Here is a 24377-nt window from a genome sequence, read left to right as displayed (position 1 = left end):
TGTGGGACCTGGAGGCTTCTGGAGCCCTTTTCTGTCTCTTGCCCAGCTCATTTCCTCTCAGAGCCAGATGTCAGCATCTCCTTATGAAGTAGATACTACTATTCCCATTTTACAGATAAGAAAACAAAGGCTTAGCGGAGAGATGGGTCATACTAGAGCCCCACCTCCGAAAGATTCCCAGGACGGTCTTCCTCAGCCAGGCCGCAGGGCCTGGTCCTACCTCCAGCTGCGACACACGGCCGCCAGATCTGTCGCCAAACGCGCGCAGTGGGTCGCACTCCACGGGGTTCGGGGCCAGGACGCTCCGGAGTCATCCACGCCGGGACAACCGCTTCTGCCTCAAGGAGGACGGGACCGTGCCTCCAGACCTGGCCTCGCCCTCCCACGCTAAGTGCCAGCACAGCTCGCCGCCCTGGGAACTACAACGCCCATGAGCCTCCGGGGCGCAGGTGCGCTGTGGGACGCTCCACATCGCCCCCCGGTGCCACCAGAGAGAACTGCGTGGGCCCTGAGCCCGCGAGGCCCGAGGGCGCCTTGGAAACCTTCTCTACCCTCACCCAGCCGAGAGCCATCAGCACCTTCCTGGACGTCTTACGTCCCGCGCCCGGAAGTTGACGGGGCCATAGAGATTGGGGGCTAGAAACTCCCAGACTTGCCCTCTCGGCCCTCACTTCCGCCGGAAGCGACTTCCATCCACAGTTGTCCTTTGCTTACTGCACGCGCCGCCGCCAGTGCCCGGTACACACTAGTCCGGGCATCAGTACGACCACAATGGCGGCCTCGACGGTGCTGCGCGCGACGCCCCTCTTCAGCGGTGAGGGGGCGGGGGGGGGCGATTGCGGCCCGGGTTCACGTGCGTTCTTCGGGAGCGGCCGGGCTCAGACCAGCGCCCTGACTCCAAGCCTCTGCCCCGGCAGGTCTCGGCGCCGGCCCGATCCCACTGCTGAAGGGCCTTTTGCGGCCGCTGAAGGGCCCGGCATTGTCTCTCTTGTGCCGCGGCCTGGCTGTGGAGGCCAAGAAGATCTATGTGCGCGACAAGCCCCATGTAAACGTGGGTACCATTGGCCATGTAGACCACGGCAAGACCACACTGACCGCGGCCATCACGAAAAGTAAGCAGGGTTGGGGTGGAGGCTTCCGGCAGCGCCCGCTCTGCTGGCGGGACCTGGAGCCAGGGAGGTGGGACCCGCGGAGAGGCTGCTAGAGGTGTTTAGTGTGACCCCAGGCGCCGGAACTCGGGCGGACAGTAGGTTGCAGCATGCAGGAAACAGATTTCCCGTAGACATGAAGAAGTTTGTGATGCATAAATTGGGGGACCCCGAATGGCCTACCTCCAGCCCTGGGGACTGCCGTGTAAGCAGAGGTGTTACCCTAGAGAAGTCACAGGGATGGCCCTTGAGGCCCTATAACCTTTCTTTCTGACCTGAAGTTACCTCTGCTCCAGGAGTTGAAGGAGGGCGTCTCGGAAGCCTGCTTCTCCCAGACTGTCCTTTGTATAGGTAGGAGGGGCCCAGGGGTGTGGCCTGAGCCCCTCCTCTACCTGTGGAACTTTAGCTGAAATGTGTGTTCCCTCCCTTCCGTTAGTTTTAGCCGAGGGAGGTGGGGCCAAATTTAAGAAATACGAAGAGATTGACAACGCCCCGGAGGAGCGAGCCCGAGGTATCACAATCAATGCCGCCCATGTGGAGTACAGCACCGCTGCGCGCCACTACGCCCACACTGACTGTCCCGGTCATGCAGACTACGTTAAGGTGGGAGCTGCTGGGGACAGGGCCTGGAACTGCCCCCCGCCTCGGGAAAAATGTTAGGCTTGTGGGGAGGAGGTTAAGATACTTGAGATGTATGGTTTTGAGATCATGGACCTGTGGGCCTGGCCAGTCACAGCAGGTGGTAAGGAGGTGGCTGGGGAGCTGAGGAGGTTACTTACCTACACTGAGTGTTTCCTCTCCTCTCCTCTCCCTAGAATATGATCACAGGCACAGCCCCCCTCGACGGCTGCATCCTGGTGGTGGCAGCCAACGATGGCCCCATGCCCCAGACCCGAGAACACTTATTACTGGCCAAACAGGTACCCAGAGCCTGGGTACGGGTGGAAGGAGGAAGGGGGGGCGGCGTTGGGCCACTCAGGACACCATCTCTATGTCTTTCCCCACCTACAGATTGGAGTAGAGCATGTGGTGGTGTATGTGAACAAGGCGGATGCTGTGCAGGACTCTGAGATGGTGGAGCTGGTGGAGCTGGAGATCAGGGAACTGCTCACTGAGTTGGGCTACAAAGGGGAGGAGACTCCGATCATCGTTGGCTCTGCCCTCTGTGCCCTTGAGGTGAGGGCGGGGTCGGGCAGGAGCTGCTGCTGGCTGGGGATGGGGCTGGATGGGCGTCAGAGCTCTGCTCTGAGTCTGGACACTGGCTCTTGGCAAGTAAGAGGAACAGAATGGAAGTTTCAGCGTCCTGTCACCTCCCGCTCATAGCAACGTGACCCTGAGCTAGGCCTGAAGTCTGTGCAGAAGCTGCTGGATGCTGTGGACACTCACATCACAGTGCCCACCCGGGACCTGGAGAAGCCTTTCCTGCTGCCTATAGAGTCAGTGTACTCTATCCCCGGTGAGGACCCTGCTCATTTGCACTCCCTTCCCCTCACAGAAGCTTCACCTGGGGTCCCTGATATCCTGTCCTGTTTCTCCCAGGCCGGGGCACGGTGGTGACAGGCACACTAGAGCGTGGCATTTTGAAGAGGGGAGATGAGTGTGAGTTCCTGGGACATAGCAAGAATATTCGCAGTGTGGTGACAGGTACAGAAGGAAGCCTTGGGACACAGGGGCTCCAGGATTACCCCTCCCCTCGCAGACCCCTTGTGCCTTCCCTCTGCCCCACACCCTCCTCCCTCCTAGGAATCGAGATGTTCCACAAGAGCCTGGAGAGGGCAGAGGCAGGTGACAACCTTGGGGCCCTGGTCCGCGGCTTGAAGCGGGAGGACCTGAGGCGTGGCCTGGTCATGGCCAAGCCAGGTTCCATCCAGCCCCACCAGAAGGTGGAGGCACAGGTGAGGGCTCCCTGTGATGGTGGGCAGGCACTGTGGAGAGGCTCGGTGCTTCCAGTCACGCCCAGCTCCACCGTCGTTTTCTCTCACAGGTGTACATTCTCAGTAAGGAGGAGGGTGGCCGCCACAAGCCCTTTGTATCCCACTTCATGCCTGTCATGTTCTCCCTGACTTGGGACATGGCCTGTCGGGTTGTCCTGCCTCCAGGGAAGGTACGATGTATATGACGGCGTGGGGGACTTTTCCTTCCTAAAGAGAAGCTGGCTGATGATGCAGGTGGAACTGGTGACGGAAGGGCCTGGATCAGTGGATTTAGGGGGAATGAGTCCTCATCCAGTATTCCTTAGCTTTGGTAGCATTTACCCACAAAGATTTCCCAGAAAAGTTCCTGTGGTTGAGAGTTCCAGTGTATTTTACATAAGGGCTCAGAGAAGCCCTGTAACTAAGAAACTTGTATAACCCCAAATTCCCTAAACATTTTTTTCTCAAGAAAAATGTTAGAAACACTAATCACCAGTCCTTGCCTGCCTTTGCGTATGCTGTTTGCATGTGCCCAACAGCTGGGATGAAGGTATCCCCAGAAGGAATCGTCACCCTGCTTCATTTTCCCATACCTTTAACCTCGTTGGTAGCAAACAAATAGGGAATGGAGGCACCCTGAAGAACATGAGTGGTCCTTGTCTCTGCCCTCCAGGAGCTTGCCATGCCCGGGGAGGACCTGAAGCTCACCCTAATCCTGCGGCAGCCAATGATCTTAGAAAAAGGCCACCGTTTCACCCTGCGAGATGGCAACCGGACCATCGGCACTGGCCTCGTCACTGACACGCCAGCCATGACCGAGGCGGACAAGAACATCAAGTGGAGCTGAGTCTGGACCTCTGCTGGGGCTGTCTTGTGTGGCTGCCCTGGCCAGTGTTCTCTCCTGCCTCTCGTGCCCCCTTCTCAGGGCAGAGCCTGCAGCCCAGCCGAGTTGCGGCTAGACTGACACTTCCCCTGGCCAGAGGGCCACGTGGCCGGCCAGGTGAGGTAGGTCAATAAACTGTTCTGTGAATAGAAAGCTAGTTTGTTTGCCTTGTATCGTTTGTACACACTGGAGAGGATGAGGAATATAAAAATGGAGCTGGAGCTTCCCTGGTGGCGCAGTGGTTGAGAGTCCGCTGCCGATGCAGAGGACGCGGGTTCGTGCCCCGGTCCAGGAAGATCCCACGTGCTGCGGAGCGGCTAGGCCCGTGTGCCATGGCCGCTGAGCCTGCGCATCCGGAGCCTGTGCTCCGCAACGGGAGAGGCCGCAGCAGCGAGAGGCCTGCGTACCGCAAAAAAAAAAAAAATGGAGCTGGACACATAGCTTGGGAGATCCCTGAACCATTTGAACTGAGATCACCTCTCTAGCCTCAAGAGTTCATCTATGGTACAGGGTGGAAAAGCTCCTGTCTTAAAGCTGTCACCACTGCCGTGACAACTTGAGAAAAGGCAGAGAAGCTGAATTAGGATTGGAAGCTATTCTGTGAGCTTTGTCTGATTGCCTAGCAAAACGCTACATATAATAGGCTATATTTTGGATATCCTACTGGGAGATACCGGGAAAGTGGTTGTAGCTTGGGCCCAGTTCAGGTGCCACACCCACCTGGTTTCCTCTGAGTAGTTACTAGGCTGTTAATGTCTAGCTGCCTTTATTTAAGCTTGATACTGGGAACTGCATCTTACCCAGCACATAAAATACACTTGGTAAATACATAATTTGCTTGATGGGTTACCACCACCATATCACTAATTCCAAACAGGTGTGAGAAACTGTAGCATGTCCTGCTGGGAACAATCAATCATAACTGAAGTTATGGTTACTGAAAGTGAATAAAATATTTCGTCCAAGTTAAAAAAAAATTATAGCATGAAACTTTCATTTTCAACATTTACTTATATTTAACATTAATAAGGTCTGTTTATCAAATACACAGGGAGTAAAATGCTGAGATTTGGGGGAATTCCCCGGCAGGCCAGTGGTTAGGACTCTGCTTTCACTGCCCAGGGCCAGGGTTCAATCCCTGGTCGGGGAACTAAGACACCACAAGCTGCATGGCACGGCCCAAAAGAAAAAAGTGCTGCGACTTACAAAAACTTGAAATTACCGGTCAGATGCTGACCCCCAACAAAAAAGGTAACATTCAGCAGGGATTAATGGGCACCCTTTCAAACTTGGATCCTGACAAATGAGTATATTCAGGACCGACAACCTGTTCACAAGCAGCTCAGAAGGGAAGGTGGTCTTGGGCCCAACCTGAGAGCTGTTTTGAAAAAGGCTGATCGGTGATTCCAGAACGAGGCAAACTTGAGAGGACAAAGGAACTTCATGAAAAGTACTGTCCAACAGTAAAGCGAGGTTACTTGTTTTACCCTCTTCAGTGTCCAAGGTGAGGCTGAAGGGTTTCACAGGATTCCTGACGGAGGGGGAGGCTTAGTTCCTTTCCAACTTCAAGACTTCTGCTCTTAGGAATAAATTATCATCAGAAGGGCTACTCAGGAATGCCTGCAATTACACCTCTCCCAGGACTACAGAAACCTGTCTCCATCTGCACTGCAAACATCAGGAGCCCAATTGAAGGCTTTCCTGCTCCTGTTTCTTCCATCATGGGCTGCCTCCCAACCCCAACGGATGGCCCCTAAGACAGCTCCAGTCACTTGGAACCCCACACCAGCCCGTTTCTAACAGCCAGTTAGCTGCTACAGATAACCCCTTTCTCTCCTCGCCTCTTTAAACACCTCGCCTGTCTTCCCCAGTGCCATGCCTGCCAAATACCAGGTTTCAGATACTCACACCTGGGAATTCTCCCCCAATATCTAACTTCATTCTTCCTGCCCTGGTCTCAGCCAATTTTCTCTGCCTATAACTGAACACCAGTCCCATCCTCTAACCTCTAAGGGTGAAATCTTCACTTTATAGACAAGAAACCAAGGCCAGGTCCTATAGTAAGAATTCCGTCTCTGAAAGAACCCCCTCTTCTGCAGCCTGTTATTTCTCCATCCCATACTTGCCTCCCCTCTTCCTCATTTAGCTCCTGCTCCCCTCAGCCTGGCTCAGTTCAGCCCTCTCCCCACTTTCACCAGCAGCTTCATCTTACAGCTCTCACCCACACCCAAGACCTCTCAGCTGTGTACCAGTCAGGCCCTTATTTCCAGTGGCCCAAAACACTAAATGTACTTTTCAGTGTAAAGAGGTAGACATAACTCATGAAGTACTTATATCAGAAATGAAAACCTCAAACCATACCTATGAGGCCAACTTTGAGGGGAGAAAACAGCCACAGAGACTGGGTGACCTGTGTAGCACTTACAGAGCCAGAAAGGCATCTTTGGGCTGTACTGTTACACTGCCCCACCTTGGGAACCACGTAAAACTGAGCTGCGATCTCACTATTCTCCGAAGAGGAAACTATAAGCGGGTTAAGTTAGTTTAAAATTTTATTTTTTTTAATTTTTTTTAAATATTTTTATGTAATAAAAAGTAAAAGTCCTTGTCCAACCATCCTTTGTGGGGCATCTGTGTCTCTCACGCAGGTCATTCAAGTTAATGGGGAAGAAAGAACAGGGGGCCCAAGTCTGAGGTTATAAATAATAGAAAATAAAAGATCTTCGTCTCCAGCGGGTGGGGGGGATAGATGAGAGGATGGAAGGGCAAGATGGGGTGGGGATGGGCAGGGGCAGAGCAGGAACCCCCCACCCCCGCTGGACCCCGGCCCTGCCCACTTTGAGGCCCCCCCTTCCCATTCAAGGTGCTTGGCAGGAATTCCCCAGCTCCCCCCGCCCCCGGGGGGAAAGGGGGATTGGGGGGCTGGGACTGGTCCGAGCTGCTGGGGGAAGAGACATAGGTCACTCTTCCCTCCACTCATGGAGGTCTCAGGTCGCGGCCAGGACAATCTTCAGTTCCCCGGGGGGTGGAAGGGGAGCTGCTGGGAGGGATGAGATTGAACTGGTTGGAGGGGAAAGAGAAGAGAGCAGGAGCATTAGAACCCAAGCAGCTGTCCCTGCATCCAGTGCCGTCCAGTGCGGGGTGTGGGGCAGTGCTGGTAGGAGCGCCTCCTCAAGGTGTCTCATGGGGCTGTCAGAAGCACAGATCAATCGCCGTTTCCCAGTGAGCCAGAGCCCTTCCTCATGTGCCCAGCTCAGCCCCCCACACCCCAGCCTGGCCCTGTCTGCTGCGCTGACCTTACCTCGGCTAAGTCAGGAGACAGTCGGGGTCACTGAGAGCTGGGGAGGCAGTGGGGAGGGGGGCTGCTGGATCACAACTGAGCGAGGACGGAGGGAAGCAAAGGACAGAGCCAGGAGCAAGCCCCTGGCGGCGGCGACTGTGGCTTCTGCCCACCCTACATACTTCACAGACAGGTGCAGGTCGGCAGGCGCCCTGTGGGACAGCCCTGCCTCCAAGACCCCTCACTCCCCACCCAGAACCCGTGCATCCTGCCCCACCTGCAGCCCATCAGCTCTTCCATGCCAAATTCCCCCAGCTAACGAGAACTCACGAATCCTGTCATCGGCTCCTCCTGGAAATCCAGGCGCCTGGCCAGGCTGCTCACCTTGGGGGTGTCCGATGTAGGGATAGGGTGAGGGTGTGGAAGCTGAGAGTGCAGGCACCCCACTCTGGGGCACCGCGCCTTGGGGGGGGCCCCCATGGCTCTGGGGTGGGTGCAGCAGCATCACCTGGGGCGGGTGGGGAGCCCCAGGGTGAGGGGGCGGGGCTGCTGTGATTCCAGTTTGGACATGGGCCTGCAGAGAACAAAAAGCGGCACCTTTCAGACACGGGCTCTGAAAATCCCAGTGTCAGGAGCCTGAAGTGAAAGGTGCACTGAGGGTTCAGGTCCTTGTGGCAAAGCAGGTCACGTGGGCTCTTACCTGGGTAACATGGGCCATGTTGGTGAAGCCGTGGGGCAGCTGCTGGTGGGCGTGGATAGCATACACAGCGGCTGGCTGGGGGAAGCTGCTCTGAGGGGACTGCGCAGAAGGTCCCGGCGGCAGAGAAGGCGGCGTGCCTGTCAGGGCCCCTGGGTGGTACAGGTTCTGCTGTGGCTGTCCACTGCCCAGGTGTGGGGCCTGCCCCGCCTGGTGCTGTCAAGGAGAAGTGGAGGGTGAGTGCCACTTCATTCTCCGGTCCCCCGGCCTACCGCTTGCTGACCCCTGGTCCTCCCTCCCCGCTGGGGAATGATCCCTACCCTATCCCTCTTGCAGCCACTCACTCCTGCCCCGCCCACTTGGATCCCCCATGGCAGGCACCTGGACGGGACTGGGGGCTGCATGCTGGGACTGCGGCTGGCTCCCAGTAGGCGTGGTGGCCGGCTGCGGCTGGTGGGCATGGAGCTGCGTGGCATGGTGTGGATAGGACTGGTGAACAGTGGCTACAGCAGGAAAGGGGGAGAGAATCAGGGCTGAGCACACTGGAGGGGGCCGAGGAGCACAGCTGGGAGGGGGGAGGGTACAGAACTCACCATAAAGGGCTTGGGGGGTGGGCTGCTCTGCAGAAGGGTACTGAGGGGTGGAGGACGACACAATGGCCTGGGGATGGCTCCCCGACGTCAGCATGCGTGGGTTGCTTTGAAGCATGGGGGCAAACACCGGCTGGAGGAGCAAGGAGAGGAGCGGTCGGCACGGCAGAGGGCTCGGGAGGCGTAGCCTGCTGCCGAGCACCCTGGGAACAGCGCTACCCTGGTCTCATCACGACCACCCTGCTTCCCGTTCACAATAACCCTACTAAGTCTTTTTCCCTATAAAGTGTGGCACTACTAAGGCCCAGGGATCCACTGCCTTGCACAGGTCTTACCAGAGCCAGGACGGAAGCCCAAGTGGGACACCACCACCCAGAACTCTGCCTGCCTCCCTCGCCAGCTCCCAGAGTGTGGGAGATGGAGAAGGCGGGCTTCCTAAGAAGCGGGGGCGCTGCACCCCTCTCTCCTCCCGCGCCTCAGTCACCTGCGAGGGGTAGTGGGCCATGGGCTGCATCATGGCGGGCTGGCCTGGGAACTGCTGTGGATTATAGGGGATGTAGGAAGAATAAGGTGTGGCAGCCACCAGAGGGGGGCCAGCGGCGGCGGCGGCCTGCATCATCGGAGGGGCTGAGGCTGGCTGGTGTTGGTCCGCGCGCTGGGGGGGCAGGGAGCCTGCCGGTGGGGGGAAAATAGTGCAGAGCTCAAGCTCCATCTGCCAGCAGGCACCAGGCAGTGCCACCGCCTGCCCCTCCTGACCCTGCTCACCTTTTGCTCCCCGGTACTTGCCCTGCTGTCCAGGCACTGAGTTGGACACAGGATATGGATACATCTGAGGTGCCTAGGGACAAGAACACAGGTGAGACTGAACGACTTGCTTATAAATGCTCAGAACAGGTGTGACTCGGTCCCTCAGGCAGCCCAGCCAAACCTCTTACCCTGGGCCACCCAGTCTCTTCTCTCACCTGAACAGCTGGTCCCATGTGGATCTGAGGTATGTAGGAAATGTACTGGGGGCTATATAGCCCACTCTGGCCTGCTGTCAGCACCGGGATGGAGGGAGTTGAATGAGTCCGGGGCCCAGGAGAAGTTGGAGTACTGGTGGATTTATTCTGTGAGAGACAAAGGAGGACACGTGTAAGATATCTTAATGACTTCCGTACCCGCCCCCCAAGCAACAGCATCCACGGAGTGCTGTGCGCCAAGCACATCCTATGCTTTTTCTTGGGTAAGCCTCACGCCAAGCCCTATGAGATGAGCTTTCTCAAATTACAGGTGAGGAACCTGAGACAGAGAGGTTAAGTGGCCTGAGATCACAAAGCCTGCAGGCACAGAGGATCACGCGGAGTCAGGGGGCCCGTGTCCTAACTACCAGACTCTGTCACCTCTCACTGCCTGACGGTCAGGTGCCCCCGCCCCGCACTGCTCTAGCACCTGCTCCCAAGTCTCCCTCACGGAACCCGAAGCCCACATGCCCCCAGCCCATCTCACCACAGACAGCAGCGGCTTAGTGGGATTGAACTCCTTGGCATTAGGGTTCAATGTTGACTTCTTCACTTGTCTATGAGAGAAAAATAAAGTAAATCCTCACGGTTTCCCCTCATCACCCGATACCCACCCAGTTCCCCACCCCACTCACTCAGCAACAGGGCCCTCATCCTTGTCATCTCCCTTGATGAGGCCCACTGGGGGGCTACTGGTTTGGCTTGGGCAAGGCGGTGGGGGCTGATCCGGCCCTTCGGCCCCTCCTGCTGGTGGCAGGGGTGGTTTGTCCTCCTTATCCGATATGGATTCTGTCTTGGAGGAAACAGGGGACCCCATGGGCTCTGAAGCCAAAAGACCATCAACCTCCTTCTCCTTCCCTTTGGCCTCCTCCTTTAGGATCCGGGGAGGAAAAGGATCCAGGCTGGTCTCAGGGGAGCTACTGGGCTGAAGCTGGAAGGAGAGAAACACATACACAACGTACAGAGTACTGTCCAGTCCAGACCCCAAGCCCACCTTCCTTCCTTCATCTTTGCTTGCTCTCACCTCTTGGTGCCACCCAGCGCCTATTCCATAACCCCCTTCATCTCCATCCTAACATCCTAGCTCATTCCCACACTTTTCTCACCTTAAACTGGGCCCCAAATTTTCTCAGTTCTTCCAGTTGAAAGCGTTTCTGCTCGTTCTGAAGGCCAGGGACTATGAGAAATACCAAAAAAGGAAAAAATATACATTTCTTTTCTCGAAGGTGGCTACACAGCATCCCAAAGGACAAAGAAACCACGGAAAACAAGAAGAAGAGCTCTTTAGAGCCCTTTAAGTTAGGATCAGAGGGCTGATACACATTGTCGTCTTCTGAATTCCAACAACTTTCCTAACTGAAAGGCTGTCCTAATCCAAGGGGTAATAGACTCTGGCAGGAAAAAAAAAAAAAAAAAAAATCCTCACCTTTCCCTGCTATCCGGGATAGCTCCTGGGACTCCAGCGTTCTCCCAGGTTCCTTGGCTGGGAGTTCTTTTACTGAACAAGAAAGGAGAGATGCATGAAGGCCCTTCTCTCCAGAACCACACTTCCCACTGTCCACGGCCCTCAAGCAGGTGGCTCTTACCATCTGTGGGTGCCAGTGAGATCTTTGGAGAAGCTGGGGAAATGGAGCCTACTCCAGGATCCCCAACTGATGATGTCACGGGGATGGAAGCTGAAGAGGTCGGTACTGCTGAGCCGATGGGAGGCTCAGGACAGGAAGCTGAGATTGGGGCAGGGGCAGCTGACTTGGGAGAGCGTGGGGGGTACATCCGGCCTACTGGAAGAAAAGGGAGAGCGACGTGATAGTTACTGCTGGTCAATGAGCAATGGGTACCGGGGACTCACCAGAAACACCAAGAAAAGTTTATCCACAAGGTCACAAACCTAAATACTTAGAAGGGCAAAGCAGATAGGGTAAGCAGGTAAAATGGCTTCATGGCTACCATGAAAGACTGGAATGCTGAAAGGGACAGGCATGACTCAGTTCCAGCCAACCAGAGCTATGCAGCAAGACAGGTTCAGTGTTGGCAGAACTTTCTGTATTTCAAAAGAAGTTAGAAATTTTCTATGTTTTCTCCTGTCTTAAAATGTTGGCAACTAATTTAAACAAAAGACATCTGCCGGCCAGACACAACCCATGGATTGCCACGCTGGGATTTCTGCACGAGGGAAACTGAAAAATTATTTCCTAAAAAGCATAAATCCAAGCCTCCAAAACACCTTTCATCACATCTCGAAACCGTCTCCCATCCCAGCATTCTAACAACTGACGTATTTACATCCCTTCACAAATTTCTATCCATTTCTTCATGTAACACCACTGGAATCTTACCTGCAGGAGGAGGTGGAACAGAAGCTTCTCCAGAAGGCCTGCTGCTGGGGGAAGACAGAGTCTTGGCACCTCTCAGAGGCCGCTGTGCCTTAGGGGACATGCGGGAAGGGCCTAATTTTTTTTTTTTTTTTTTTAAAGATGGGAAAAAAGAGGCAGAGTTCTTGCTATTACATTACCATCAACACACCTTCCTTCTAACCCATCTAAATCCTTTTAATTGTCTTCCCCACCTCCTTACCTTCCTGTTCCCTGCCCCCAGCAAGTCTGCTTCATAACTCACCTCCATTGATACCGCGTGTCTCAGAACCTGGGCCAGGGCTGCTATTGTCAAGATGGTGAGGGCCACGAGGTGGCAAAGAGCTAAGGCCAGGCCGGCCACCCCGAGAACTACTGCATCGAACTCCTCCCCGGGGACCTTCCCGAACTCGTTGGGGTAGAGGGATATACTTTCCCTCCCTGGGGAGAGAGTTCAAATAACATTAAGTAGCCACAAAACACATTTTACGAAGATGAAGCCCTCCTCCTAAAGTCTACCTCCTGCCTCAACACACACACACAACTGTGCCTGGTTTCGGCTGTCTGCACTCTTGCACTTGACGAACTGTCCTGGTTATGTGTTCTGTGACTCCAGGATTATGCCCTTATGTTGCATCAACCCCTGACCAGAACAAAGCAGCCAGTACTCCACAATCCTAACCCTCCTGGCCTACAAGAAAGGTAGTTTCACACTGTGGTTTAAGGTGCAGCTTTTATAAGACACTATACACTTTGGTTTCATTTTCATAAAGGGAAGAGTAGAAAAACATATGAATGAATACGCAGAGGAAAAAGAACATGTATCAAAAAGCTGAAAAAAACCTGTCCTTAATCCATAAGCTTTAGCCTTGTTACCTTGGGCAAATTACCTAATGATTCTAGACTTCAGTCTCCTAAACCTAAGAACTAGGAATAACTATGTATAAACCTATATGGCTGTGAGGCTTCAACAAGAGTATACCGAGCTCTTGGCCCAAGCCCTGGCCCAAACGGTGAGCCCCACATGGACCAGCCACCCCTAGTAATCACCTAGATGCCAAGCTGGGGCTCTCTCGTCCTGAACCCTGTCGCTGAACTGCACTGTGCTTCTCCTCCTCGGTGCGCCCGTCATCATTCTCCATGGCGATCCGCAGGCGGTACTGGGGGCTCGATTCAATCTCTCGAGCCAACTGGGCTGCACGCAGCTCCCGCTGACGAAATTCTTCCGAGTTGTCCTTCTCTAAGGGCACCCTGAGAGGACCACGACCATCCCAGTACCACAGGACAAGAGGGGAAAAAGGGAAGACATTTCTATCAGTCCCATCACCAGCTCAGATATGTAGGTGCTTAAACCCTTCAACAACTCAGCATGTATTGAACTGGCATTTAGGAGGGTCCCAGGCAGAGCCGCAAGGCCTATCTCTGAATCTGAGGGACACTTAGACACATATATAAATCTGTTAACGTTTTAGAGGAAAAGTATCGACAAGAAAGCAGTTAATTCTACTCATGGAATCAAGGTTAAAAGAGAAAACCTCTGCGGGAGCAGTTCACAGGCAGATCAGGAGTGGAGAGTGCGCAACCCAGCACCCAGAAAAGCATGTACAAAAGCTATGTTCCACCTAGAGACCCACCCGCCTCTCTTGATGACCCCACACCTCAAGCTGTACCACATGAGAAGTACCAAAAGACACTCACGTGTAAGAAGAGAGACTGCTGTCATAGGTGGTCTTTATGCCGTAGTTCTCCTCATTGAACTTGAACATTTCATTGGGGTCCCATCCATTGGACTAAAGGAAAAGGGAGAATGTTTTAAAACCCAGGAAGGAAAGCAACAATAACCTGTCTTTGTCATCCATCAGGTTGAAAGATTAAAAATCTGACCAAATCAAGAGTGAAAAAAGGAACACAGCTGGTGGGAATGTCAACTAGTACTACGGACTGTAGTACAAACCGGCAATATCTAGCAAAAGAGAAGTCTTTAAGACCTAACATCCATTTCCAGGTTTATATCCCAGGGAAATTCTGGCATACGTACATGGGGATACATGTTCTAACAATTCACTAAGGCGCTATCTTCAATACCAAAATAATGCCCAAAGAAACACCGATCAGTAAAGGATAAATACAATTTGTTGTATATACATACATGTACATGCATATAAATAGGACAATACACAACAGTTAAGAGCAATGACTAGATCCACAGACCAACATGAAAAATTCAAAATCTATAAGAAAAGTAAATTTTAGACAAATTAATGCAGTAAAATAACAATGTGCTCACTAATGAGCAACTTTAAATGGTCACAGTAGTTGTTCTGAGAAAGGAAAATGGGCCTACACAGTACTCAATCTCATCTATATATATTTTTTTTTTCCAGGCTGGAAAGAAACTGACTTGAAGCAAAGGTTAACAGCTGTCAATCACAGATGATGGAAGAACAGGTATTTCTGTTTTGTTATTTTCTGTACTTTTCCATTGGACTCTAACTGCCATCAACAAGCAATAGCAAAAGTGGTCCCCCCCGCCCACCCCAGCAACGCTCAGTTCCAAGAATTATGCAGTGTCAACAACCCACATTCTGGGAGCAGAGCTCCCCAGCTCTCAGGTTCTCAGGGAAGGAGACTGTACCATGTCAGACTCCAGGTCGTAGTCATCGCTGTTGCTGTCGCCCCCCTCCCAGCGCTGAAGCACCTTCTCCTTGTGCTCCCCATTCACCTTCGAGTTCATGGCAATGGCTGAATCAGTGAACTTGTCTGTGAGGGCAGATTGAAGATCAGGAGTCAGGTGATATTTCACAGCCTTCTTTCCAACACCCCTCCCACCAAGGGAGTAAAGAAAAGTTTCTGTGTGCCAGAGTCTGGGGGGTGGGGGCAAGGGGGGGGTACGGCATAAAAAGCCTCATTCTAAGAGTTCAGAAGGAACAAGGAGTTGGAAACAAAGCAAGGAGACTATGAAGAACCACAACACAGGCTGGAACTCCTTCCCCTGCATCTCAGACACTAAGACACATTCTCAAGAAGAAAAATCTAGCCATCTTCCTCAGAGATAAAGGAAGATGGTAAAGAGGGGGAGGGAGGAGGAGAAACAAGTCATCACATTCTCTGCCCTCTACTCAAGAAGTGGGTCTGACATAACACCCTGGCCCAAAAATATACCTTTAGTAGCATAATTGAAGTCAACATTTCGGAAGTGGACAAGCATGACATCACTTGGCTTAAACACCATGGTGTCCACAATGTCTTCCCGACGAGGACCACCTGCTGGCTCCGATGCTTTCCGGTGCACAGCGTCTACTGCCAGTTCAAACTACAAAAGTCCCATTTCCCAACACCCAAGGGTCAGGATCAAGAAATGTGAAGACAAAAATATGACTACTTTTGTTTTACCCTTTCTAAACTTTCCCCAACACCACATTCTCACGTGCACTGTCTTCTCAACACCAGCCACAGGACTTAGCCAAAGTCCCAAACTTAAAAATTCACATCTTTAAAGTTGAGCATTTTAACATCATAGTACTGAGCCCTCAAATCTCAAACCCATATCTTTTAAGTGCATGCAGCACTATTCCGGCACAGGCCTACAAAAATGAGTACAGCCACAATGCTGACCAACACCACTCAATTTATATCTGCAACTGAGCCTATTTCATTCTCCCCCTCTTCCTCCCATGTAACTCCAAAGCTAAGCTAATTTGAATACACTGACCTTTGAGCTCAGGGTCTTGAAGATACCTTCATAGGTGGTACCATTCTTTACCTTTACATCACAAGTGGAGCCCTGAAAGGGGGGGGTGGTAAGAAGAGTGCCTCTAGCAAACTGATGCATTACATTCCTCAACCTAGGGGTTAGGTACCCACTTACCACAACAGCTGTAAGGAAATGCAGCATTCTGGAATTGTTGTAGACACCCTCAAACACCTGTCAGTAACACAGGAGAGGGACAAATAAAGGAACAGCCAGTCACCATCTCACCTTCCTTCAAAATGTCCACATTCCATGCACACTCACCTTGTATGTGCTGTGCCCCTTGCGCTTCTGAACCCATCTGACTATTTCTGCACCTAATCTGCCCTATACCCCCACATATACATCTTTTAGGTCTCTGTACCTTAGGCAGGGGGGAAAAGGCACTCACCGGTGACTGTGGGGGTCCCTTTCCTGTGCTTTGTCCCCTGTAAGAGAAAGAAATGAGAAACTAGTTATTTAAATATGTTCAATCCCTCTTATACAACTGATTTCAAAGAACTTGGTATGCTAGAGCCAGATGCCATGTGAAGATGATCATTTAGGGTACAAACCAATTAATCAACAAGATTTTCAAATTCTCACTTTATAGAGAAAGAAACACAGGCATTAAAAGCCATTTTCTCCAAATGCCAGTCAATCATCAACAGTTGTCAATTGCTTTAAGAAGCCAATTCAACACAACCGTCTCACTTTCTGCAAGAGGGCCAGGGCTGCATGCTTCCAAAAGACAAATGCTACAATATTCGACAACAAATAACCCACCCCCGATGTAAAGGTGGAAACTCACAGAGTGCAGATTTGGAACTACCTAGCTCAGGCATATTACTTCCGAAACAGAAAAGACCATCATTTTTACGTCCTAAACCCTGGAGGATGGGGGTACTCCCTCTATAATCCACCCTTCTCGACTTCTTTACTCATTCAGCCTGTTACCCACTCTGGGAGGGGTCACCTATCGCCCGGTAACCCTGCTCCTCGCTGGGTGATGTAACCAGCGGTTGAAGAGGGCGATCAGGGGGGCCGTTGGCGGGGCTGGGGGACAGCGCAGCCGCAAAACCTATCCACCGGGAAGCCTCGCCCGGTCTGCGCCTGCGCACTAAAGCCCACGGGCCTCTTCCAACCCCCCCCCCCCACGCGATCAGAACCCATTGCGCCTGCGTGTACCTCCACTCTCAATTCCATACACCCACACACAGAAGAAACCGAGTGGGGTGTCCACCACTCATCCAAGAACACCAGGCGATCCCGTCCACGCACACTCCCAGCAGCTGCCCTATATGTTACCCGGGGCTGGAGAATGGCCGGGTCATAAGACACAGCATCCGCGCACACGTAGGGGAAGAGCGCGCGCGCGCGCTGGAGGTTCCCGACCCGCAGTCCTCCCAGCTTCGTCCCTCCTTCCGTCCCCCCGCCCACCCTGCTCCCCTCCTACTGGCCAGACTGGGAAGGGGGAGGTAGCAACTCGCTCCCAAGTCCCTCCCTCCCCATTGGCCAAACTGTGGGCCGCGCGCCCCCCTCCATTGGCTACGGCCAGGGACCCCTTCCCGCAGCTGACTCCCCATTGGTTGAAGCCGGGGACCGCCAGACCCTTCGTGGTAATGGAGCCGGGGACCCCGATCACCTCTTCACCCCCCCCAAACTCCTCGTTCCGACGCCGCTGGCGGGATGCGCCCTGCCTGCCCTTAAAGCCCAGGTCCCGAGCCCTGACTAGGCTCGCAGAGGTGAACACGGCCCCTAAATGCCCCGGTGGCCATCCGGGGGCCCTTTTCCTCCGACCTGTTTGGACCTGAGGGGCCCAACCCCAGCTTCCCAGGGTTTCCCCACTCCCCCTGGCGCCCCTCAAAGGTGGCCAGGCTGGAAGTCCGCCTCGCGCGGTGTCTCAGCCACCTCGGCTCCAGCGCCCGGAAACCCACCCATCCTCACCTGGCGCTGCCGATGGCCGCTGCCCCTGGCCTCTCCTGATGTTGCTGCTGCGGCGGCGGCGGCGCCAAGATGCTCTCAGCTCCCCGGCGGAGCCCGCTCCCGGCAGCGGCTGCAGGCCCCAAGCAGGGGGAAGCAGCGGCGGGAGGCCCTGGGGGAGCCGAGGTGGAGGCCAGGGGCCCCGGGAGGCCGCCGTTGGGAGGGCTGGTGCCCCCGGGAGGCCGGCGGGCCACGGCCTGTTGCGTGGGGGGCGGCTGCTGGGGCTGGGAGGTCTGTTGTGGCGGCTGAGGCTTCAACATGATGGCAGCGTCCGGAAGGGGAATTAGGGGGAAGGGAGGGAGAGAGGAAGCCGGGGCTGGGCCCCCGCCGGAGAGCGCGGGAAACGACGAGGACTGGGAAGCTGGGGACCCGCCGTTGGCGGGCGGGGGCGAGCCCCGCGGTGTCGGGGGTGGAGAGAGAAGATCGCGGTGCGAGGAAGCGCCGCGAGGCGGAAGGGGAGGGGGTCTCGCGGGCCGGAGGAAAGCAAGAGGGCGCGAGCCGGCTTGGCGCGCGTGCGCGTCGCCGGGGAAAGGGGAGGGGGAAGAGAGCCCGGGCGGGAGCTCCCGAAGGGGGGGGAGAGGAGGGAGCGGCGGCGCGAGCTGTCCGCGCGCACCGGGGCGTTTAGCTCCGGGCGGGAGAGGCGAGAATAAAAAAAGGTGAATCTCGCGCCCCTCGCCTTTGGAGTTGGGAAAGAGCAGCGCGGGCGCTCACGCGCGCCAAGGACTTATGGTCTCTAGGTCTCAAGGAGCCCGAAAGGCTGCCAACCGCTGTCGCTTCACAATGAGCGTCTGAAGCGCTGGGGGTGGAGCCGAAGAAGCAGAGAGGAAGGAAGAGCCGGCCGCCCCGCCTAGGCCGCCGGCGTAGCGTCGGGATACCTCCGCAGTCGTGTGAGAAGTCACGACGAAGGGTACAGTTCTTCCGCCATTTGGGGCCCATGGGCGGAGTCTTGAGTGCAAAAAGAAATCCCGCGACTAGACCAGGGACTTATCCTAGGCTTGTGGTACGTTGCATGGGGCCCTTATCTGCTTTACATAAAAGACTGATAGGCATTAAAGTTATCAGTTTGAGTATGCTGATCTTTGGGGATAAATCTATGCCTAATTCTAAATTATTTTAATGATTTTCAACCAAATGGTTTCACCATGCCCTAGGATGAACCCTTAAACTATAGTAACAGAGACTGAAGGCCATAGTTCCTAGGGTCTAGTTCAAAATCCTCCACCCAACTCCGCAATGAAGGCAGCCTTCATTCATTCAAATTAGTTGGGCATTAGGACATTAGGCTAGGTGCCTCGGATGTAACTAATTAAACCACTTCTTGCTCTCAAGGAGTTCAAACTAATGGTAGATTCGGAGAATTAGATGAGATCTATTAGGTGAAGCACAGGGCACTATGATAGTACAGCTAATTCAGCTTTGGGTGATGGATTTCTAGGCAGGGGAAATAGGATATGACAAGGTAAGAAAACTTCATTATGTCGAGTATAAGATAAGAGGGAGGAATTTAAAAAAAAAAAAACACACAAAACTGGAAAGGTAAGTAACCAAGGACCAGAGTTTAAAAGAGATGTGGAGGGACTTCCCTGGTGGTCTAGTGGCTAAGACTCCACTCTCCCAATGCAGGGGGCCCGGGTTCGATCCCTAGTCAGGGAACTGGATCCCACATGCCACAACTAAAGATCCTGTATGCCACAACGAAGATTCTGCACGTGGCAACGAAGATCTGTGGTCCACAACAAATACGTGGTGCAGCCAAATAAATAAATATTTTTTAAAATAAATAAAAGGCACTTCCCTGGTGGCACAGTGGTTAAGAATCTGCCTGCCAATGCAGGGGACACGGGTTTGAGCCCTGGTCTGGGAAGATCCCACATGCCGCAGAGCAACTAAGCCTGTGTGCCACAACTACTGAGCCCACGTGCCACAACTACTGAGCCCACATGCCTAGAGCTCGAGCTCCACAACAAGAGAAGCCACCACAATGAGAAACTCGTGCACTGCAACGAAGAGTAGGCCCTGCTCGCCGAAAATGGAGCAACTAGAGAAAGCCCGCGCACAGCAATGAAGACCCAACCTCCCCCCAAATTAATTAATTAATTATTTTTTAAAAAGAGACGTGGACATCATCCTCAAAGCAGTGGGGAGCCTTTTACAGAAAATGAAGAGAACATATTTGCATTGTTGAAGGATTACTGTTTCTTTGCAAAGTGGAGAGTGGAGTGGAGTGATGGGTCTGTGGTCTTAATCCTGGCGAAACTTTCAACATGTCATTCTCTCTTCACTCAGGCATTAGCATTGGAACTCCTCCAGCTCCCAACTCTCCCCTGAACATGCACACACCTAGCTAAAAGTCTACCTTACTCTTTGGGAACTATTCCTTCGCCCCACCTCTCTCCTAGCTTTTTAGAGTGTTAGGTTCCCTCCCTCTGTGTTTGGCCAGCAATTTTCTCCACTGTATTCTGTGAGCTCCCTTTCGTTCTGTTTTCCTGCTGGTATCAGCGCCCTCATGGCTGGGATCTTATTCTTGCTGCTCCTTCTGTGACACCTTGCACAATGCAGGCAGTCAATTAAATACCTATGAAGTGGATGGATCCAAGAGGTATTTTGAGGACCGTGTCTCCTGGTTGTCTGAATAACTGTCTAGTTCTTTCCTGGCATTATGCCACCTCCCCGGCCTCGTTATGGGCACCCCTGTCTCCCCACCCACATTCTGCTCCCACACTCTGTTTTGTCTCAGCCTGTTAAACTCCCATTTCCGCAACATGCCTTGCCCTTATTCAACTCTGCCTGTACATGTGCTGTTTCTTCACCTACTTCTCATTCTTCAAGCTCAGGTGTCAGTCCTTTCGAACATCTTGTTATTGACTCCCTCCTCCAGGTTCCCAGAACACTGTGATTTTCTTTTTTTTTTTTTTTTTTTGGCTCCCCTTTCCATTGGAGCCTAAGGTCATTAAGGTCAGGGACTGTATTTTACTCATTTCTCTATCCTTCCTGTCTAGCTCAGTGGCTCACACACAGTCATTCAATAAATTGATAAATGAATGAAATGTCTTATTACCTGCAGTTTAGAGATTATATCACTGTGATTTGCTCTGGAGTGATCTCCAGGGTATACTGTTAAGTGAAGAAAGCAAAGAGTATAAACTATGCTTCCTGTGTGCAAGGAAGAAGGGGAAATAAGAAAACAAATATATCTGCAAATTCTTCCAAAGAAAAACACAAGAAGGGTAAACCAAAAACTAATAAAATTGGGCACCCATGAGGGGTGGGAGAAGATGAGGGTTCCTTGGTTGTTGGGTTACATCCCTCTTTTTGAGGGAAACAACAGTGCCCTGAATGGGGAAAGGGAGACACTTCTTTGAGCCTTTTCATATAGTTTTGACTTTTCAAATAATGGTCAACATATTTAAAAAATTAAATCAACGGAAACAGAGTACGTAAAATCTGAATACAGACATAAATAAATGAACCCAACACTATTTTAGATAAGTAAAAATAACACCCTTGGGCTTCCCTGGTGGCGCAGTGGTTAAGAATCCGCCTGCCAATGCAGGGGACATGGGTTCGCACCCGGTCCAGGAAGATCCCACATGTCGCAGAGCACCTCAACCCGTGCACCACAACTACTGAGCCTGCACTATAGAGCCCGTGAGCCACAACTACTGAAACCTGCATGCCACAACTACTGAAGCCCGCGCACCTAGAGCCTGTGCTCCACAACAAGAGAAGCCACGACAATGAGAAGCCTGCGCACCGCCAACGAAGAGTAGCCCCTGCTCACTGCAACTAGAGAAAGCCCACCTGCAGCAACGAAGAGCCAACGCAGGCAAAAATAAAAATTTATTTAAAAAAATACCCTGAAGGGCAAAAAATTAGTTCAAGTTATTCAATTAATTCAAGTAACTTTTAAGCACCTTTTGCTAAAGAAAAAAAATATCTGCAAACCTTGAATTCTTCTTAAGTCAGTTTGCTCTAGTAGTAAGGGCATGGCAATTCGGAAATTATTTTGGGTGTATGGTAGGATTGAGCACATGAGTAAATATGCAGACTGGTTGGGAGCGTTCTCACTGAGGAAGTAGGGAGAAGCAAATGTGGAGTGAGAGAAGTGAGCAAAAACTGTGGGGATTGGAATGGGAAGCATCAGTATAAATTTTTTTAAATTTATTTATTTTTATTTTTGGCTGTGTTGGGTCATCGTTGCTGTGCATGGGCTTTTTCTCTAGTTGGGGTGAGCGGGGGCTACTCTTCGTTGCGGTGCATGGGCTTCTCATTGCGGTGGCTTCTCATTGCAGAGCACGGGCTCTAGGCATGCGGGCTTCAGTAGCTGTAGCACGCGGGCTCAGTAGTTGTGGCGCACAGGCTTAGTTGCTCCGCGGCATGTGGGATCTTCCCGGACCAGAGCTCGAACCCATGTCCCCTGCATTGGCAGGCAGATTCTTAACCACTGCACCACCAGGGAAGCCCCAGTATAAAATTTATGGGAAAAAATTAGGTGGATAGACAGACTGATATTTACACAAGTTCCAAGATCTTGTTTACTAAATATTCCACTGAAAGAAACCAGGGCTCCTTGAAGAAATGGCTGATTCCAGCCTGGACAGGCACGAGGAAGGTACCAGATGAGCTTGGAACATTTTGTTGTGCCAGAAAATAAATACTAAAAACATTTATAAGCGCATCAAAGAGCCACTGGAGCCATCTTGAGGTGGCCAAATCTGGCACAATTTGAGCATTGAAACAAATAAGGATAGTGAGTGATTATAGCTCATTGAATAAGAGAATCCATGCATCCATACTGTTAACAGATATAAACATACATGCAGGACTTCCCTGGTGGCACAGTGGTTAAGAATCCGCCTGCCATTGCAGGGGACACGGGTTCGAGCCCTGGTCTGGGAAGAGCCCACATGCCATGGACCAACTAAGCCCGTGCAACACAATAAGCCTGCGCTCTAGAGCCCGCTAGCCACAACTACTGAGCCCGCGTGCCACAGCTCCTGAAGCCCACGTGCCCTAGAGCCCACACTCCGCAACAGAGTAGCCCCCGCTCGCTGCAGCTAGAGAAAGCCCGCTTGCAGCAACGAAGATCCAATGCAGCCAAAAGTAAAATTAAATAAATAAATAGTGCATACACTGCTAAAAAGAAGAAACGTAGAAATGACTGTGTTTTTCAAAAATGTCCATGGCATGAAAGGCAAAGAAAGGTTGAGGAACTGCTCCAGATTAAAGGAGGCTAAAAGTGACTAACAACTAGATGAAATACTTGATCCTGGCCTAAATCCAGAACAAAATTGCTATAAAAGACATTGTGGGGAAACTTGCTGAATTTGGAATATAGACTATGAAGTATTACATCCATGATAAATTTCTTGAATGTGCTAACTCTGTAGATGTGTAGGAGTATATTCTTAGTAATTATACACCAAAGTATTATGGGGCAAAGGAACATGATATATGCAACCTACTATTAAATAGTTCAAGTTACATATATTCTTTATACACCCACAGAGAAAATGATGAAGCAAATTGGCAAAATATTAGTTGTTTGTGAATCTTGGTAAATGTTATACTATAGTTCTATGTAGTAGCCTTTCAACTTACCTGTAAATTTGAAATTTAAAAAAAAAAAATTTTTTTTTTGACACTCAGTTTGTGGGATCTTAGTTCCCCAGCCAGGGATTGAACCCCGGCCCTCGGCAGTGAGAGCACCGAGTCCTAACCACTGGACCACCAGGGAATTCCCTGAAATTATTTTTTAAAAATAAGGAATTAACATGTAATTAAATAAGTTAAAATTATTTGATACCTCTAAAGTTAAGGAAAGGAATAAACCACCTAATTATATTTACTAAACACTCATAAACTCGTTGATAAATTAGGTGAGGATTTTTTAGCTCTTGAGAGTACCCTTAGGCAGTACCCCAGTGTTCACTGCAAAGTAATCCCACTTTGAGGTTCAGGTGTTACTAGACTCCATTGATACAAAGAGGCCACATTCCTCACTTAAGACATGTTAAGAGAGAGTGGCTGGAACAGCAAGAGACATTCGTTATGATGAAGCCCAGCTCTACGACATCTCCCCGACAGATATCCCACAGGGGCAGTTTTCCTTCACAAAGGCCTGCACGGTAGCAGAAAGAATAGAGAGTCTGTCCCGGGAGACAAGAACTCTAGCTCTGCCTTTGTCTCTTATTAGCTCTACCGACGAGGGCAAGTGATTGGACTTCTGGGGCCCCAGTCTGAATCTGTAAAAGGAGGGGCTGGATTAGAGGAAGGATCCCATACTCAAATTCCTGCATGAGACGGGTAATAAAATAGGGTGAAACAAAGAGGCACCGTGAAACTGGAGAGCATGTGCCCTATCTAAAAGGGGTGCCTGCTTCTCAGCTCCAACCAACGAATGCCAGGCAGGGATGTGTCCCAGTGTTGCCAGAGATCTTGATTTAAAAAAAAAAAAAAAAGAAGCAGCCATAAGTTTGGATTTTTAAAAATGGAAATCTCCCAATTTTTCTCTTCTTTTTTGGGGGAAATATTTTGTGTGCCAAACAATGTATGTGTGCAAGCCACAGTGTGCAGCCATCAGGTTGGATGAACCCCAGTGTCTGCTGTCCTCCTTCACCAAAGTCTTTCCAATGCCGCTCATGCTATCCAAATATGGTATGAAGACCTGCTTCAGCCTTCAGAAGAAGGTAGGCACACCTTACTATGCCTTTGCAATCAGTTTGGAGAATAAGCTCCCTTTCTGAGCATATCTTGCACTTCCTTTCCAAAAGAAGACTCTGGATTTCTCATTTCCCTCCC

General features: G+C 51.8%; 2 protein-coding genes across 5 annotated transcripts; one reads left to right on the top strand and one right to left on the bottom strand.

Annotated features, from left to right (window-relative positions):
* The first annotated feature begins 700 nt into the window (after positions 1–700).
* Positions 701–4092, top strand: TUFM (Tu translation elongation factor, mitochondrial). The gene is made up of 10 exons (XM_082858263.1): positions 701–814; positions 918–1112; positions 1585–1751; positions 1964–2068; positions 2160–2324; positions 2472–2604; positions 2688–2792; positions 2892–3043; positions 3133–3252; positions 3735–4092. The coding sequence occupies exons 1-10, from the start codon at positions 772–774 to the stop codon at positions 3906–3908; spliced, it is 1359 nt and encodes a 452-aa protein (XP_082714389.1). The 5' UTR covers positions 701–771; the 3' UTR covers positions 3909–4092.
* Positions 4093–6777: 2685 nt separating this feature from the next.
* ATXN2L (ataxin 2 like) lies at positions 6778–17970 on the bottom strand. Of its 4 annotated transcripts, XM_082856280.1 has the most exons (23): positions 17541–17970; positions 16006–16042; positions 15732–15788; positions 15576–15647; positions 15026–15176; positions 14499–14623; positions 13562–13653; positions 12914–13114; positions 12129–12304; positions 11849–11959; positions 11099–11293; positions 10939–11010; positions 10619–10689; positions 10148–10443; positions 10000–10069; positions 9474–9620; positions 9277–9349; positions 8996–9183; positions 8515–8644; positions 8303–8424; positions 7925–8137; positions 7555–7798; positions 6778–7405 (listed from the first exon to the last, which is right to left on the bottom strand). In XM_082856280.1, exons 1-23 carry the CDS (start codon positions 17834–17836, stop codon positions 7251–7253), a joined length of 3294 nt encoding a protein of 1097 aa, XP_082712406.1. In that variant the 5' UTR covers positions 17837–17970; the 3' UTR covers positions 6778–7250. The 4 variants fall into 4 exon arrangements, with proteins under 4 accessions (XP_082712406.1, XP_082712404.1, XP_082712405.1 ...); XM_082856278.1 differs by having other exon boundaries at positions 7379–7798; XM_082856279.1 differs by having other exon boundaries at positions 7379–7798; positions 11099–11290.
* Between the last annotated feature and the right edge of the window lie 6407 nt (positions 17971–24377).

This window comes from Leucopleurus acutus, assembly GCF_964270905.1.
Source record: "Leucopleurus acutus genome assembly, chromosome: 16".
Classification (NCBI taxonomy): Eukaryota; Metazoa; Chordata; class Mammalia; order Artiodactyla; family Delphinidae; genus Leucopleurus; species Leucopleurus acutus.
The sequence above is the reverse complement of the archived record's forward strand: the minus strand, read 5'-3'. Positions and strand labels throughout refer to the sequence as shown.